Genomic DNA, 15697 nt, shown 5'->3' with positions numbered 1-15697 from the left:
CCTTTTAAAAATAGCCTCTATTATTACTTTTGGTTTTCCAATTTCTAGGATAGACTCCATCCCCAAAATGCCATTTCTTCTGAGATCATTTTCTATGAATGACTATTCAAAGAAAATTGAATCTGATCATATTCTTCCCAAGATTAAATCTTTTCATTGATTCCACATCATCTATCAGAGCATCCCAGCTATTGAGACCTGAGTAGGTACAGCTGACAGGATATTGATTCCCTAATCCCCTGGTGTGTGTTTGGTGGGGACGGGGGGCCATGCTCATACCCGCATGCTTGCTGAGCAAGACTGGGGGTAGCTAGTGATCTGGGGTGGTCATTTATTGCTGGGAAAAAGTAACTTATTTGTCACAGTGTGCCTCATACATTTTGACTTTTCTCTATAAGTGCCAAGATATAAAATAGGTTGGGACTCACTTGCCTGGAAAATCCCATGGACAGAGGAACCTGGTGGGCTACAGTCTATGGGGTCACAAAGAGTCAGACACTGCTAAAGTGACTTAGAGTTAACATTGGTATAAGACAGAATCCAAGGTCCCGCAAAGACTGACCCTGTTCACTTAGTGAACTGAACACACCCCATATTCATCACTTCGTGAGTACCCCATGGTTTCCCCACACTGGTTTGACATATCTTTTTGCCAGCATTTTAATGTCCTCTTCCTTGTAATTTTCTTCATATAAGACCATGTTTTCATGCTCTGAGCAGCCATGCTTGATGCTCTGATAAGTAATTAGCCTCTGCTGATTTTTTTCTGTGCCTCTGATTCACTTTATGCAGACCATGATCTGCGCTTCACTCGTTCATCATTATTTACATACCTGCCTCACTTATTGGATGTGAGATCTCCTAAGAAAGGGACCAAGGCTTATTCATCTCTGTATCCTTGCGGGTCTAACACATAGCAGTCTTTCAGTAACTGTTTCTTGAACTAATGAATCAAATGAATAAAGGATTAGCTACTTAAACTTGTTTAAGTCTTAAAATTAAACAAGAGTATTCTGGATCTGGACTATACTTTCAGATACGGAAAGGTCAATGACTACAGAACAAGAAGAGATTTTGGAAAATGCCAAATCTAGTTGAGCACTGCAAGAATTTGCAACCTACCTAGAATATAGAAAGAACACAGAATACCATCAGGAGATATGGTTGAAAGAAGATAAGTGGAATGTCAACAGAACATTTGAGTCACATGGGAAGACATTAAAATGTTTTAAAGGGTTAGTGACTATAAAGCCAACCAGAAAGAGATTCAAGACAGTAGTCTTGTGTCTACTCAAATCTAACGTCATCTGAGTCCCAATGCTGTGGGCTGCTGAATTAGTTACCTTGGAAGGATATGGCATGAGATGTCTTCTTGTTCCACCAACTATTTTAAAAAGCTCTGAAAATCCATTCCCTGTCCATGGAATTCTCCAGGCAAGAATACTGGAGTGGGTTGCTATTCCCTTCTCCAGGGGATCTTCCCTCCCTGGAGATCAAACCCAGGTCCCTTGCATTGCAGGCAGATTCTTTACCTTCCAAGCCACCAGAAAAGCCCTTAACATGCAGCAAAATCAAATCATCTGAGATGTTTACTTAATGAAGAAATAAATTCCAACATTTATTTCAGTATTTATTCACCGTGGTGGCTCCACCATTTTGAACATGTGACTTCCAAAGCTTCTATGCTGGTCTGTAACCAAGAGGCAGAAAGGGGAAGAACATGGAGAACCACATAGGGGAGGATTCAGAGGCCAAGCCTGGAAGTGGGGGTGTCTCTTCTGCTCACATTCCATGATCTGGAATTCAGTGTCATGGGACACCCAACTGCAGGGAGCTTGGGAGATGCAACCCAGCGGTCTGCCAGAAGAAGAACACACAAATGGCAAATAGCTGGCAAGCCCCCGACACAAGCACATACGTTCAAGCTTGGTAGCTGACTGAACTGTATACAGCAAAGAAAGATGTTCTCAGGGTATGCCATTCACTCTAATATAGACTGTGTTCTTCTTATAATCAGAGAGAGAGAGCAAGAGCAAACAAAAGAGAAGCGAGACAGAAGACAGCAAGAGCAGACACGGGTTCGATACCTGGGCCAGGAAGATACCCTGGAGGAGGGCATGACAACCCCCGCCAGTATTCATGCCTGGGAAATCCTATGGACAAAGGAGCCTGGCAGGCTACAGTCCATAGAGTGGCAAAGAGTCAGACAGGACTGAGCGACTGAGCATGCATGCACAGCTTTATTCATAAGCTGAAGAAAAAGATTCAAGGAGAGGAAGAAACTAGGATGGGGAAGGGAAAAAGAGATAAAGCCAGGGAGGTGGAGAGAGAATCATTAATGATGCCAGCTGCCTGAATATGTGGGAAGGACGCACAGAGGAGCCACAGGAGCCCCAGGACAGAGTGAAGGTCCCCCTCTTCTGTGTTGGCAAGAAGAAAATCATGGATAAATATGGACAGCTCTGATGGGAAAGAGACCCGAGGAGCCTGTGGGAAGCCATGTCCGCTGGCTTGCCTTCTCTATATCTTACAGTCTCATGCTGTCAGTGCAGAGCAGAGGAGGACAAAGATGCCACAACTACATCACCTGTCTGGGCTTCATGTCCTCATTCCTAAAATGAGAGTAAGGACTCCAAAGTTGCAGTGTAGGGAGCTCTAAGGCTGCAGTTTTCACGGACCAGGAGACGTCGTTGATTTGGAATGCGTGAGAGGAAGAAGCAGAGGGGGCCCTCACACACGTGCCCTCGTGGGGCAGCATCAGGGCCAGTGGGTAAGGCACATGCTTCTCTGCTGCTCAGGGACCGATCACTGGACAGCTCAGGGATGGCTGGAGAGAAACGAGGGCTCAGTGTACCCACGGTAGGGCTGGCTGAGCAGCTCAGTTGGACGACTGAGAAAGGTGGGGATGAGTTGGGATGGGGCTACTGACTTTAGAATTAAAATGAAAATACAAGGGACCATGTCAGAATACTGCTAGTGCCTCTCTCCCTTGGGTTTCTAAATTTTCCCACTAATAATGCATTATTATTGAATAAATAATAAAAACTATTGCCCAGGATCCACATAAAATCCTTACATTGTGCACCCCACAACCCCGCCCTTTCTTTTTCTTACTGCATTTAGGATGCCATGAGAATGTGAACTTTCTTTTTTTCTGTTGTTCCCTCATAATCACCTCTGGCTCCCAAATCTCTCATCTTCCATTCTGTACCATCTGGATGGCAGATCCTTCAGTCTTCCTTCTCAGGGAAGGGCATGCCCCACAGCTTGGACTCTTGGTAACCATAAGAACCTGGGAGCTCCAACCTGTCTGACTCTGGTTGTAGGGAGATGAGATCACGTCTCTTTTGAGTTGACAGGCATCTGTGTAGAGGGCTTGACTTAAGGGGTGAAGCTGGTCTTCACACTGCCTGGGCTGTTAGTCTGGAGCAGAGAGATGAGGATGTCTTGAATAGCAACCTGATATTTGCCATTTGAAATGAATGAAGAAAGGGTGATACACTTGATGGTGCCTTGAAATACTCCTGGCTCTGGGCGTCATCCGCAGGGCTGTGATGTTAGAGTTGCGTGCTTGGGGGCCCCCTAATGGGAGATTCTATTTGTTAATGGGCACAGAGCTAGGTATTGGCAGAATGAGGACCAATTTCATTTAAAAATTTTCTAACATACAGTTTCAAGCAGGAAACACAGAAAAATTAAACCCGTTTCTGACTGTCTAGGCACCATTTCACTGTGAGCCCTGACTTTGGAGCTGGTTTTAGTAAGATGGCTTTGCTATCTTGACTCCATGGAGAGTCCCTCCTTGACTTACTGGTTTGGGGAGCTGAGTGTTGATGACATCCCTCTTGAGAGATACTGGGATGTGTAAAATCCCCCATCCATGAAATCACTGATGTCTTTGACGGTGACTCTGGGCTCTTTCTTCAGTCTTGAGGCTGGGCAAGTACAGGGCTTGTAAGCCTGTGGGGTGCAGCCCAACAACCCTCAAACATCCACATATTTCAAAGCTCACAAAATAAAAAAACGTTTTCTCTTCTGAGGATCATCCAGGCCTCTGCTGCTTGGAGAGTCCCTCCTTGACTTACTGGTTTGGGGAGCTGAGTGTTGATGACATCCCTCTTGAGAGACACTGGGATATGTAAAATCCCCCATCCGTGAAATCACTGATGTCTTTGACGGTGACTCTGGGCTCTTTCTTCAGTCTTGAGGCTGGGCAAGTACAGGGCTTGTAAGCCTGTGGGGTGCAGCCCAACAACCCTCAAACATCCACATATTTCAAAGCTCACAAAATAAAAAAACGTTTTCTCTTCTGAGGATCATCCAGGCCTCTGCTGCTTTCTCTCTCTCCTCTACTGCCTGACTTCTGGGTCACATTATTTTTCTAAGGCTTTTCCAGACATCACAAAATGAAGGAAGTGAAACTGGAAATTAACACTCAAACTAGTCAGTTTCCCTCCCATTAGTTTCTCCGGTAAACTCTTGGCAGGACCTAAGTTCACATCATTGCTAGGGTACTATCACCTTGCTCTCTTAACAGGAATTCACAGAAAGACAAGCAAATACATGAGCACTAGCCTATGGGAAGCCTCAAGGACAGCAGATATACAATTATTTTTCCAAAGCTTGTGCTTCTTGCCAATAAAAAGTTTCCCAAACTACATTAGCAAGGGTCAAACAGTTGTATGAGGAGGTATTTTGAGATTTTAAAAATAAAATACTGAACCCACATCTGGGGAATTTGTTTTCTTTTCAAAAACTAACACTTAGGGTTTTCAACATACATTTCTCCAGCCATTCAGCATATACATAGTAGGCTGGGCTTTGCAAGCCCAACAGATGCTCCATTTGCAATTTGCAACCTCATATCAGATGAAGCAGGACTAGCAAAAGATCCTCTGAAAAAACCTGACTATATTTATAAAGTTAATACTATTTGTCAGCGTCTTTGCTTCCCCGACACACTTCCTTGAATTAAAAAAGCTATTTTTAGTAAAACTGACAAGAGAGTAGCCATCCCACAAGTTCATTTTCAGCAGTAAATGGTTCACAAACAAGATGTTGACACGTTTTTACTATTACAGGTTCCAAATACCCTGGTCTCACAAAAGTGTTCAAAGAGATCGACAGATATTAAAAAAAGAAATAAAAAATGAAACAGATATAAATAGGCTTTTCATGAGAATGAATGATGAACAGTATTGACCCTACTTAGCAGCACTCTTGCTTTTGTGAGCTTTTTATTTCATTGTCTTTGACCTGCAATCACAGTCTTTATAGGAAATGGCGAAAGAGTCTGAAAGGTAACTAAGATGGGTGGCTGGAAATAAATGTTTCCTCAAGCATTTATTACCCTTCAGAAATGTCCATCAGCTGAAATGTTAGTCCCATAGAACCACTTAAGCACTGCAGAGGAGAGAGGCAGGTAGTTATTAATTTTTAAGGATGGCTGACAGCTTTCAGTCCATGAGCAAGGCTTAACTTTGCATTTTGAATAATGCAGAGATTTTCATTAGTTAGAATAGGAATTGAAATGATAAATATTATATTGTCTGCCAAAATACTATGACTTTACATTGTCTATTTGCAGTTACTTTTCAGAAGAAGCTTTCCAGAAGTATGCTTAGATAAACTGAAAGGCTACCAGTATTGTTTTCTTATTTGATGTTTACATTCTGGAAACAAAATTCAAAGGACACATCTTCTTGATTGGAGGTTGGTAATGCTCTCTCGCTAGCTCAATGGTGGCTCCAAAGGGCAGTTCATTATTATCTGACAGCTAAGTGTTGGCATAAATTGCACTAGTCTATGGGATCAATGCAATCAGTTTCAGACACTTCTTTTTGTTCACATCTACCTTCTGAAGACTCTGGGACAATTTAATTACAACTGCACTTACATTCCTCCTTCTTTCAATAAAAAAATGTAAGATTACCCTCACTTTGAGAACTATCAGACTAAAAGGTTTGTGATTGCTTTTTACTGTCATCTTGCTTCCAGCCAATTATCATGTCAGGTTCGTCTGGGGCGTATTTACTTCATTTTGAGCACCCAAGACCCTTTTGGCTCTAAGTATTATTTGAATTGATGGTAACACAACTACTTTATCTGGATGTTTCTTGGTAACTTAATGTATGATCCTAGTAACAAACACTAGAATTAAACCATTAATAGAATAGGCTGTAGCAGTTGCTTCAATGACGGTTTCATGGGCATTAAAATAGCTGATTCAGAGATTTCTATACAGAAACGTAAGGTAGTTAAAGACTCTAAAATCAATGAAACCATAATATCTGCCAGTAGCAAGCTGATTCATATACACGGACATTATTATGCCGAAAAAGACTGAAAGAAGGTCAAAAATCTTTTACTCAATTTAGATGAATCTTCTATTTTGCATGTCATTTTGCATTTCCAAATTTAGCTTAAAATCACAAGCTTCAAGGAAAAGCCCTTTATATATTTATAATACTAGATAAAAGACTATTGATTGGCATCATTTGAGAACCTCTGATCAGTTCAGTGAGGAGAAGAAAGAAGATCCTTTTGGTATCTGCTCAAAAGTACTTTACAAGGTATTCAGCTGGGATTTATCAATCAATGATTAATATCATGCTTTGGAGAAGCATTTATACAGCCCCAATTCTAATAATTTTGTAAGGTCCCAATTCCAGTTAAAATTGTCCTTGCTCAACTGGTTGTTTTTGGCTGTGCAGACTGTCTTAGCTGTGCACTGGAAGCATTCTGCTGATTTTCAGTACGTAAACTTTGTAAGATTGCAGAACTACTACTGGAACACCTGAAAATATAACTTCTGAAGTTAACCTCATAGTTGGAAGTGTTGTCGTTAAAGCAGCACTTTTGAAGTGTCAGAAACTTTCCAGATCAATTAGCATTACAAAAGAGAGCCACAAGCAGGCACAAAAGAGACGATGTGAAAAAAAAAGAGATGATGTGGTATGTTTGCATATTTTCACTGCCTGGTGAGTTTAATCTCAAGGTCTAGTATTTCTTCCATTGACTAAATAAATCCTCTTTGTTAACTGGATTCCACTTCATACACTATGAGCTGTACCTATTTGGTGGTAAGAATTCACTCTTTTGCAATTATGTTATAGAAATAAGTTGTAACAGTTAACTAGACACTTATCCTCATTTTTTTTTTAAAAAAAGAGTCAACTTTACAACCCAGACAGTAACTGCAGTGATATAACCAAATCCCCAGGATGGTTGGTTATGATTTATTTATCTAATAATAATTTATTTTTAAAAAGCAAATTAAAGTTTTTTGGTATGACATGAGCCTATAATGAAATTGTGCCAAGAAGTGCCTTATAGATTAGCAGGTGTTCCATAAATGCCACTTGTTGGCCTATGTTGCTAAGGTTCTGTCCACGTAACTTCCAGTACTAATGTCTTTTTTTTTTTTTTTTTTTAGTGTTCTGCTAAAATGTGACTACTTATTATCATTCCATTAATTGTTTTTCAGCATGTCTCTCTCTTTATTTACATCTTACATTGAAGGTTGTCATTTTTGTTTCCTTTACGGAGTTTATATACATATGTAGTTCTTGATATATTGTATTATCCTATTGATGTTACTGCTATTAGTCAGATTTCAAAATTCTGCAGCCAGCATACTTATAACTGGTGATAGATAAAGCAACCCTAATTTTCTACTCTGAAAGACATTTAGGTCTCTGATGAAAAGTTACTAAAATGATACAGCAGCAATCCGTAGGCATCCCTGTCTCTCCGCATTCTCTTGCATGACTTGGATTGAGGGCTTCCATACTTAGTGCCATCTTATTTGTGTGCAGGATAGTTTGTAAATGTTTGATTGTAACTTTACTCTGTTGATTTTAATCATTTAAAATTCCAAATATAAAAGATTTCATGATCCTGTAATGATTAGTTTTGGAAGCTAATCTCATGCAAAATAAACCCAGAAGCAGATAAAATAATACTTACAGGTATCCTCTTCTTCCATGAAAATACTGATCACATAACAGGCATACACAAAACCAACCAACTGCAAAGAAGAAAAAAAAAAAATCTTGAAAATCTAGGACAAATGTCCATAATTAAAGAGACTGTATAATCAGTAGATAAAGAATATACAGTAGTATCATCTATGAATTTGTAACATTTAGAAAAAAAACTTAAATGCTATTTAAATATTTTAAAATAATAGCTATGATTTTCAAGAAGGAAATGGCACCCTACTCCAGTACTCTTGCCTGGAAAATCCCATGGACAGAGGAGCCTGGTAGGCTGCAGTCCATGGGGTCGCTAAGGGTCGGACACGACTGAGCGACTTCACTTTCACTTTTCACTTTCATGCATTGGAGAAGGAAATGGCAACCCACTCCAGTGTTCTTGCCTGGAGAATCCCAGGGACAGGGGAGCCTGGTGGGCTGCCATCTATGGGGTTGCACAGAGTCGGACACGACTGAAGCGACTTAGCAGCAGCAGCAGCTATGATTTTAAAGAACCTTTTTCATTTTTACTTAGGTTTAATGACTTTCTAAAGTAGTACACAGAAATGGGAAAAATTATAGATATATTTTACTTAGATTTTGATTTGGAACAAATTACAGATATTTCCCTTAGATTTTGATTTGGTATTTCCAGTTCTTATATTTTAAAATCACCACAGGTTATTCAGAACATACATTTTTAAGTTTTTACTATTTGTAGAGCAATTTGTAGCACTTTTCATTATTACTACAACTATTTTAATGTTTAATCACCACAAAGGGAATCAAAATATGTTCATTGTAAATTAAATACCAATCATTTATTTAATTATGGAAAATGCTTTGAGAATGTAAATTCTAATTAAGTGTTAAATTGCTTTGTTAATTATAAATGGCCAGCTGCAAACACCAGGTATGCTCCTGCTGCTTAGTCACTTTGGTCGTGTGCGACTCTTTCTATGGACTGTAGCCTGCCAGGCTCCTCTGTCCATGGGATACTCCAGGCAAGACTACTGGAGTGGGGGGTTGCTATGCCCTCCAGGGGATCTTCCTGACCTAGGGATCAAACCCGGGTCTCCTGCATTGCAGGCAGATTCTTTACGGCTAAGCCACCTGGGAAGATGCAAACACCAGGTATAGTTGTTCTCCTTTCTTGACTGCTCCTCCTTTGTTTCTGCATCTCCTCCTTTCCCTAATTAGTAACTATTTCAATCTGCTCTTTGGAACTCAGGGAATGTTTCAGAGGCTGAAGCCATTTCCTCACCAAGAAACCGGGACATGAAAAGGCTTTTGTACCCCAGGGGGTGCCACAGGATCCTGCTTGGTTTCAGGGGCTAGGATGTGTGTGTGTGCCTGTAGTTGACGGGGTAAGGCCTTCTGAAGACAGCTGGACCCCACCCAAGAGAACAGTATACTTTGAGTTCTTCTGCAGCCAAGTCGGAGGGGGGCTCCTATTCCTTCACAGGCTATGGCTAGTACTTTAGAAATACATGTGACTTTCCGACATGCAGTCCAGGTGAGGCTGTGTGAGTGTGTGCTCAGTCGTTAAGGCATATCCGACTCATTGCAACCCCATGGACTGAAACCTGCCAGGCCCCTCTGTCCATGGGATTTCCCAGGCGAGAATCCTGGAGTGGGTTGCCATTTCCTCCTCCAGGGGATCTTTCTGACCCAGGGATCGAACTTGCATCTCCTGTGTCTCCTGCATTGGCAGGCAGATCCTTTACCATTTAGTTACCTGGGAAGCCAGAGTCAAACCACACATTATTTATTGTTAAAAGCTTGTTTTTCTTCAGTTTTTAGAAAATAAATAAATACATAAATAGAAACAGAAATAATATTTTCTCCTTACGTTCCCAGGTGTTATCGTGTTCACTCTTTTCAACACACATGTTCTACTTTGGATTCCTTGATGTAGCTCTTTGGATGACTATGCCCTACTGTGGGGAATTGACTTTGAAGATGGCCCACTAGCTTGAAGAGCAGTTCAATGAATAAAGGTGACATGAGTCCTAGTGACATAAATAGGCAGATCACATTTCCTTTGAACACTAAAGAGCTAGACAAAGTGACAGCCAAACAAATCAAGTTTCTTCGTGTGCAGTGTGACCAGGATGACTAATACTCTGGGTCTCTTCTACTCACTTGGCAAGAAGAAGGTTAGTAGAAGACTGAATGAATCATGTTACGATAAGAACATTTCTGAACTGGTCTTGTTATTTTGCTTTCAGACCGATGTTTAGATGCTACACCGTTTGCTTTATCTTGGCAGTTGCATATTGAATAGTTAGCTCATAGTTGCTTGATAGCTTAGGTAATCCAATAATTTTTCCCACACAGTGAACTCAGGTAAATTAAATCTCACAAATCATAATTTTTCCATTTACATAGGTGCAAGATAAGCAAAATGTTTTGATTGAGTGTTGTAGGACTTTTCTAGTATAAAGTTAAGGCTTTCATGATAGCTCAGTTCTCCAATGAATAATACTTTTCTACTTTCCTAACAGACTATATATCTTTACAAAAAATCTAACACTTCTACTTACACATTTATGTTGATTTGAAGTAAGATAAATTATTGTTTTATCTTCATTGATATCTTTTGAGATGACAATGATGCTGATATTAGCCTATTATTAGCCTCTCTGACAGGGAACATATTTTGTTGTTTTTTTTTTTGTTTTTTTTTTAGCATTGGCTCATTCCATTTGGCATGCTGGATCCATCCGCATTTACTAGTTGGTTCATTGGCATTTCCTGGAAGGAAGGCCAGAGTATTGACTAGAAGGGCCCATGAGAGCACACTTGGTGAGTTCAGTGCTGAAACACTGTTTTCACATATCAATATGCAGAGCTAATCTAACAGGGTTGAAAAAAATCCCATCCTGATAGAGAAATTTTAACTTAAAATGAAGTCTATCCCACCTCCTCTGGCTTGCCCTTCCAGTTGTTACAAGAGACCTGGAAAATAGTAGCTGTTAAAATGCAAGTTAGAAAGTTCTGATTCCATCATTTGAGTAAGTTGAAATTTAGGGAGAGGTTTGGGGTTAGGATGAGACATTGAGCAGTTAGTAGGACTACATAAGAAGATGATCATAGATGTACTTTTAAAAAAAGTTATTTATTGATTGATTTTTGTCTCACTGGGTCTTCGTTGTTGCACTGGGGCTTTCTCTAATTGTGGTGAGTGGGGATTACTCTTAGTTGTGGTGTGTGGGCTTCTCATTTTGGTGGCTTCTCTTGTTGCAGAGCAGAGGCTCTATGCTCACGGGCTTCAGTGGTTGTAGTATGTAGGCTCAGTAGTTACAGCGTGCAGGCTCTAGTGTGTGTGGGCTTCAGTTGCCATGGTATATTGGCCTACGTGAATCTTCCCAACCAGGGATTGAACCCATGTCCCTTGCATTGGTTCATATGCAAAGACATCAGGGAAGTCCATAGATGTACTTTTATAAAGGCAAAAGAAGCAAACTCAGTTGAATAATTTTTCAAATAAATTTTCAAAAAATATGTTTTTATTTAAGTCTTGTTTATCTTGTATTTCTTCCCTGCATTTTAGGACCATAGATTATTTTTAAATTATTGGGTTAACTGTGTTTCTGAAAAGATTGTCTATATACTTAAGATTATTGGTCAATATATTTATTACTCTTTTTCCAAATGAGTCTTTTAAGTAGCAGAAAATAAGATGAGGTTCTTAGTTATACTTGCATCACACTATTTTTCCCTAGTTGGTAAAAATTTTTTTTGTTAATGAAATGTGAGAACACCCAGTTTTAAAGAAACAGAGCAACGCATAGCATAGCAACAGAAAATTTGCAGATCCAATTGTTTATTAATGGATCTTAATAATATCCTGATAGATGAAATGAAAGGAATTTTGGGTAATTGAAATATGCAATACCATTAGCTGGAAACAGAAAGATAAAGACCTGCCATAGTGGCAATATTAGATTACTGTCCGGGTCTTCAAACAGAATTTGCCAGTCATAATCTCAATATTATAACAAATGAATTAATTAAAACATATCCTTTTACTTTTGCTTCATTGATTGGCATACTAATAAATTATTTACTCCCTAAATTACTTTTGCTCTCATGATTAACCAAACTGCTATTTCATTAATAATGCTATTCTCATGAGAACATGTCTAGACATCATATTAATCAGTGATTTGTAGACTGCTGACTGTTGTGTAGTTCTTGGTTTCCCAGAATATGAGTCGAAGTAGTCCCCATGGCTTTCTGCTTATCTCTAAGAAATGGAATAAAATACATTCTTGCCAATAGCAAAGACACAAAATAAACAACATCAGGATAATAATCCTGATTATTTCTGCTTCAAATAAAGTTTTGAAAGAGTCATTCATTTTAAAGACATCTTTTTTCTCTTCTGTTAAAGACATCCATCTCTATGGTTATAACATTCAAATGATTTTCTTCTTCTGACTGCATAAATTCCATCTTTTTCAATATATTAAATGGATGCAAATGGCCAAAGACTAGATTCCAGCACCTTTGTGTGTGTGTGAAAGGATTGATTAGTTTTTGCAAGTAGGATTTGTGTAGAAAATTGATTTGTTTGGCCTGCAAGCCGTTAGGGCTTCCCAGGTAGAGCTAGTGGTAAAGAATCCATCTGCCAGTGCAGGAGACACAAGATATGTGGGTTTAACCACTGGGTCAAGAAGATCCCTTGGAGAAAGAAATGGCAACTCCCTCCAGTATTCTTGCTGGGAAATCCCATGGACAGAGGAGCCTGGCAGGCTTGTATAAGGATTGACAGGATTAGATTTCACTCATGCAGCACAGCTAACCATGGTCTGTGTGTCCTGCTAATTGTGGGTCTTGGTAAGAATAAGAAATGAAAATTTCTACAAGCCTCAGTGTCTTGTGTATGTACTTAGTCTCTTCAGTCGTGTCTGACTCTTTGAAACCCCATGGACTGTAGCCCGCCAGACTTCTCTGTCCATGGGATTCTCCAGGCAAGAATATTGGAGTGGATTGTCATGCCCTCCTCCAGGGGATCTTCCCCACCCAGGGATGGAACCTGAGTCTCCTGAGTCTCCTGCATGACAGACTGATTCTTTACTGCTGAGCCACTGGGGAAACCCCTGAGTGTCTTAAGGGATCACTTTTCATTGGAGTGGATAGTGAGAAAAACTCATTTGGGGAATGCAGAGAGGAAAACTTGTTCAGTACTTGCCTTAGGAGAGAATTGGGAGATTTGAGGAAAGCCAAAAGGATTCAAGAGCAAAAATAAGTCCCCGATACTGTCCCAAATTTCCCACCACTCACGCCAACATTTAAGCCCTAAAGCTTAAGAGAATCTGTAAGGAAGGAGGGAAGTTTTTCTATTTAACAAACAGATTCTAAATGGCTCTTTGTTAGTCCAAATTTTTCCTCAAGTCCAAAATGACTTTATAAAAGTTTTGGCTCAAGTCCCTCCCACGGGATGCAGGCAGAGGCTGGCATGCTTAGCTCTTAGCTTCTGTGTCCCTACAGACGTCATTAAGTTGAACATTTGTGAGTAGAAAGCATCTGCATGTAATTTATTTGGGTTAAGGTGTTAAGTTACTTATAAAAGAAACCATAGCTACCTAATGTCAAGAATGTGCAGGGTTTGGGATTTTACTCTATGTATAATCTAACAAGTTAGCCCGTTACATTTTCGTGGATGCTGGGCCAGAGACTAAGGACTTGACTACTCAGGGTACAGAAGCCAGAATGAACCTCACATCTCTTTGCTGTACTCCCCACGTGGGCCATGATGGCCCCCTGCCTACATAGACGGTCGTATTGCAGGAGAGGAATCCTGAGTTCCTTTTAAAAAAATATTTTTATTTTTTAATCTGGCTGCGTCAGATCTTAGTTGGGGCATGTAAGCTCTAATTCCCTGACCAGGGATCGAAACCAGGCCCCATGCCCTGGGAGCACTGAGTCCTAGCCACTGGACCACCAGGGAAGTCTCTTAAGTTGCTTTTTATTTATTTATTTTTTTCTCTTTTTTTTTAATTTTATTTTATTTTTAAACTTTACATAATTGTATTAGTTTTGCCAAATATCAAAAGTAAATCATTCCTCTAAGTTTAAAAAGGGCAAACAATAGAAAAATTTGCAAAAAACATAGATATCTAAGCTATATAGAAAGAAATAAAACTAATAAACTGTGGAATGATATCATACATCAGACATAAATGAAATCACATGAAGACTACAAGGAAGCTATGTTGTCACCATATTTTACAACACTTCTTAAAATTTTTGTGGGTGTGTGTTAACAAAGATGATCAGATTGACATTCTCACATACGACATTTGGAAGAAGTTGGAAAACACTATATAAACTCTTTTACCCAGTAATTTTACCTCCAAAACCCGATCATACTGAAATATTTAAAAAGTTTCTATAGTGATTTTTTGAGTTACTTTTCTAGTAAGAGGAAGCAAGCCTACTCTTTGTCAAAGGTGGGATGGAGGAGAAGTTACCTCATCTGTAAAGACTGTTAGCTGAAAACACAGCCCTGAGTAAGGCTCAGGCAAAGAGCAGTAATAAATCTGGAGGTCATCAGTGTGTCTACGGATGGTGTTTAAAGCCACATGACTTGATTAGATCACTAAGGAAGTGAGTGAAGGCAGAGAAGAGGTTCAGGGATGAAGACCTGCAACATTATTACATTTACGGGTTGGCGAGATGCCAAAGAAGCAGCAAAAGGGACTGAAAAGGACTGGCCCAAGGGATGGAGGGATACATGAAAGCCAGGGCAGTTGGCCATGGCCAAGGCCTCTGATAGGTCAAGGACAAGGAGCACTGCGTTACTGACCAATGGGTTGGGTAAGGGCCTCACACATGGCTCCGTGGCAAAGACTCCACCTGCCAATGCAGGAGACATAGGAGACACAGGTTTGATCTCTGGGTTGGGAAGATCCTCTGGAGCAGGGCATGGCTACCCATTCCCGTATTCTTGCCTGGAGAATCCCATGGACAGAGGAACCTGGTGGACTACAGTCCATGGGGTTGCAAAGAGTCAGACACAACTGAAGTGACTTAGCACTCATACAAACATTTGAAGTACATGAAAAACAGCTACAGGTGTTCCTGAGTACATGCCACTTCCTTCACTGGGGAGAGGAGAAATACGAATAACATGATGGAATATGAATTTTCCAGTCACTTTATCAAAGTGATCAGTGGTTTTCGTAACTCCAAACCTCGCTGCAGTCTGAAATGCAGCTTGCCCTCTCGTTATGACAGATGACAGAAGGTCCAGAAACACGACAGGTGGTTAATCACTTGGAAACCTTCTGACTGTCTCCTTTAGGAGGGGTGAAGGCTCACCTTTGCACAGTGGCTCACCCTCTGCATTGGGCTGGACACGGACATTTCCCTCCTTCCTAAGGAGTTATTAAAAGACTCTGAGGCTGAAGAACAGGCTGCAGGTGGACAGTCTCACCACAGAGTTGTAGACACATTTCTTTCTCCAGGGCTCCCAGCAGGGTGTTTTTGTGCACACCCATATCTATCTGCTTTCTTCTGTGTACCCAGCAGCACAGAAGTCTAGGAACTTAGGTTCCTCAGGGGACGAGGGCCTGGGTTCTCATTTATTTAGATAACTATGGGGAGAATTTCCTTGTAATCCCAGTAACTCCTAACCTATTTGTTTTTTAATCAAGCTGCTCATACTTATCCTTCAGGAATCCAGAATTTGTGATGCCTGTTTATGGAAG

General features: G+C 40.3%; 1 protein-coding gene across 1 annotated transcript in view; it reads right to left on the bottom strand.

Moving 5' to 3' along the window:
* Window positions 1-15697, bottom strand: part of NKAIN3 (sodium/potassium transporting ATPase interacting 3) — a 305096-nt gene that overhangs the window by 27661 nt on the left and 261738 nt on the right. Inside the window, exon 5 of the mRNA XM_055546386.1 lies at window positions 7969-8029. Within this exon, the coding sequence (XP_055402361.1) occupies window positions 7969-8029 (61 nt within the window). The remainder of the gene's footprint in view (window positions 1-7968; window positions 8030-15697) is intronic.

This window comes from Bubalus kerabau, chromosome 14 (genome assembly GCF_029407905.1).
Source record: "Bubalus kerabau isolate K-KA32 ecotype Philippines breed swamp buffalo chromosome 14, PCC_UOA_SB_1v2, whole genome shotgun sequence".
NCBI lineage: Eukaryota > Metazoa > Chordata > Mammalia > Artiodactyla > Bovidae > Bubalus > Bubalus kerabau.
Note: the sequence above shows the minus strand (reverse complement) of the source record. Positions and strands in the feature narration are given on the sequence as shown.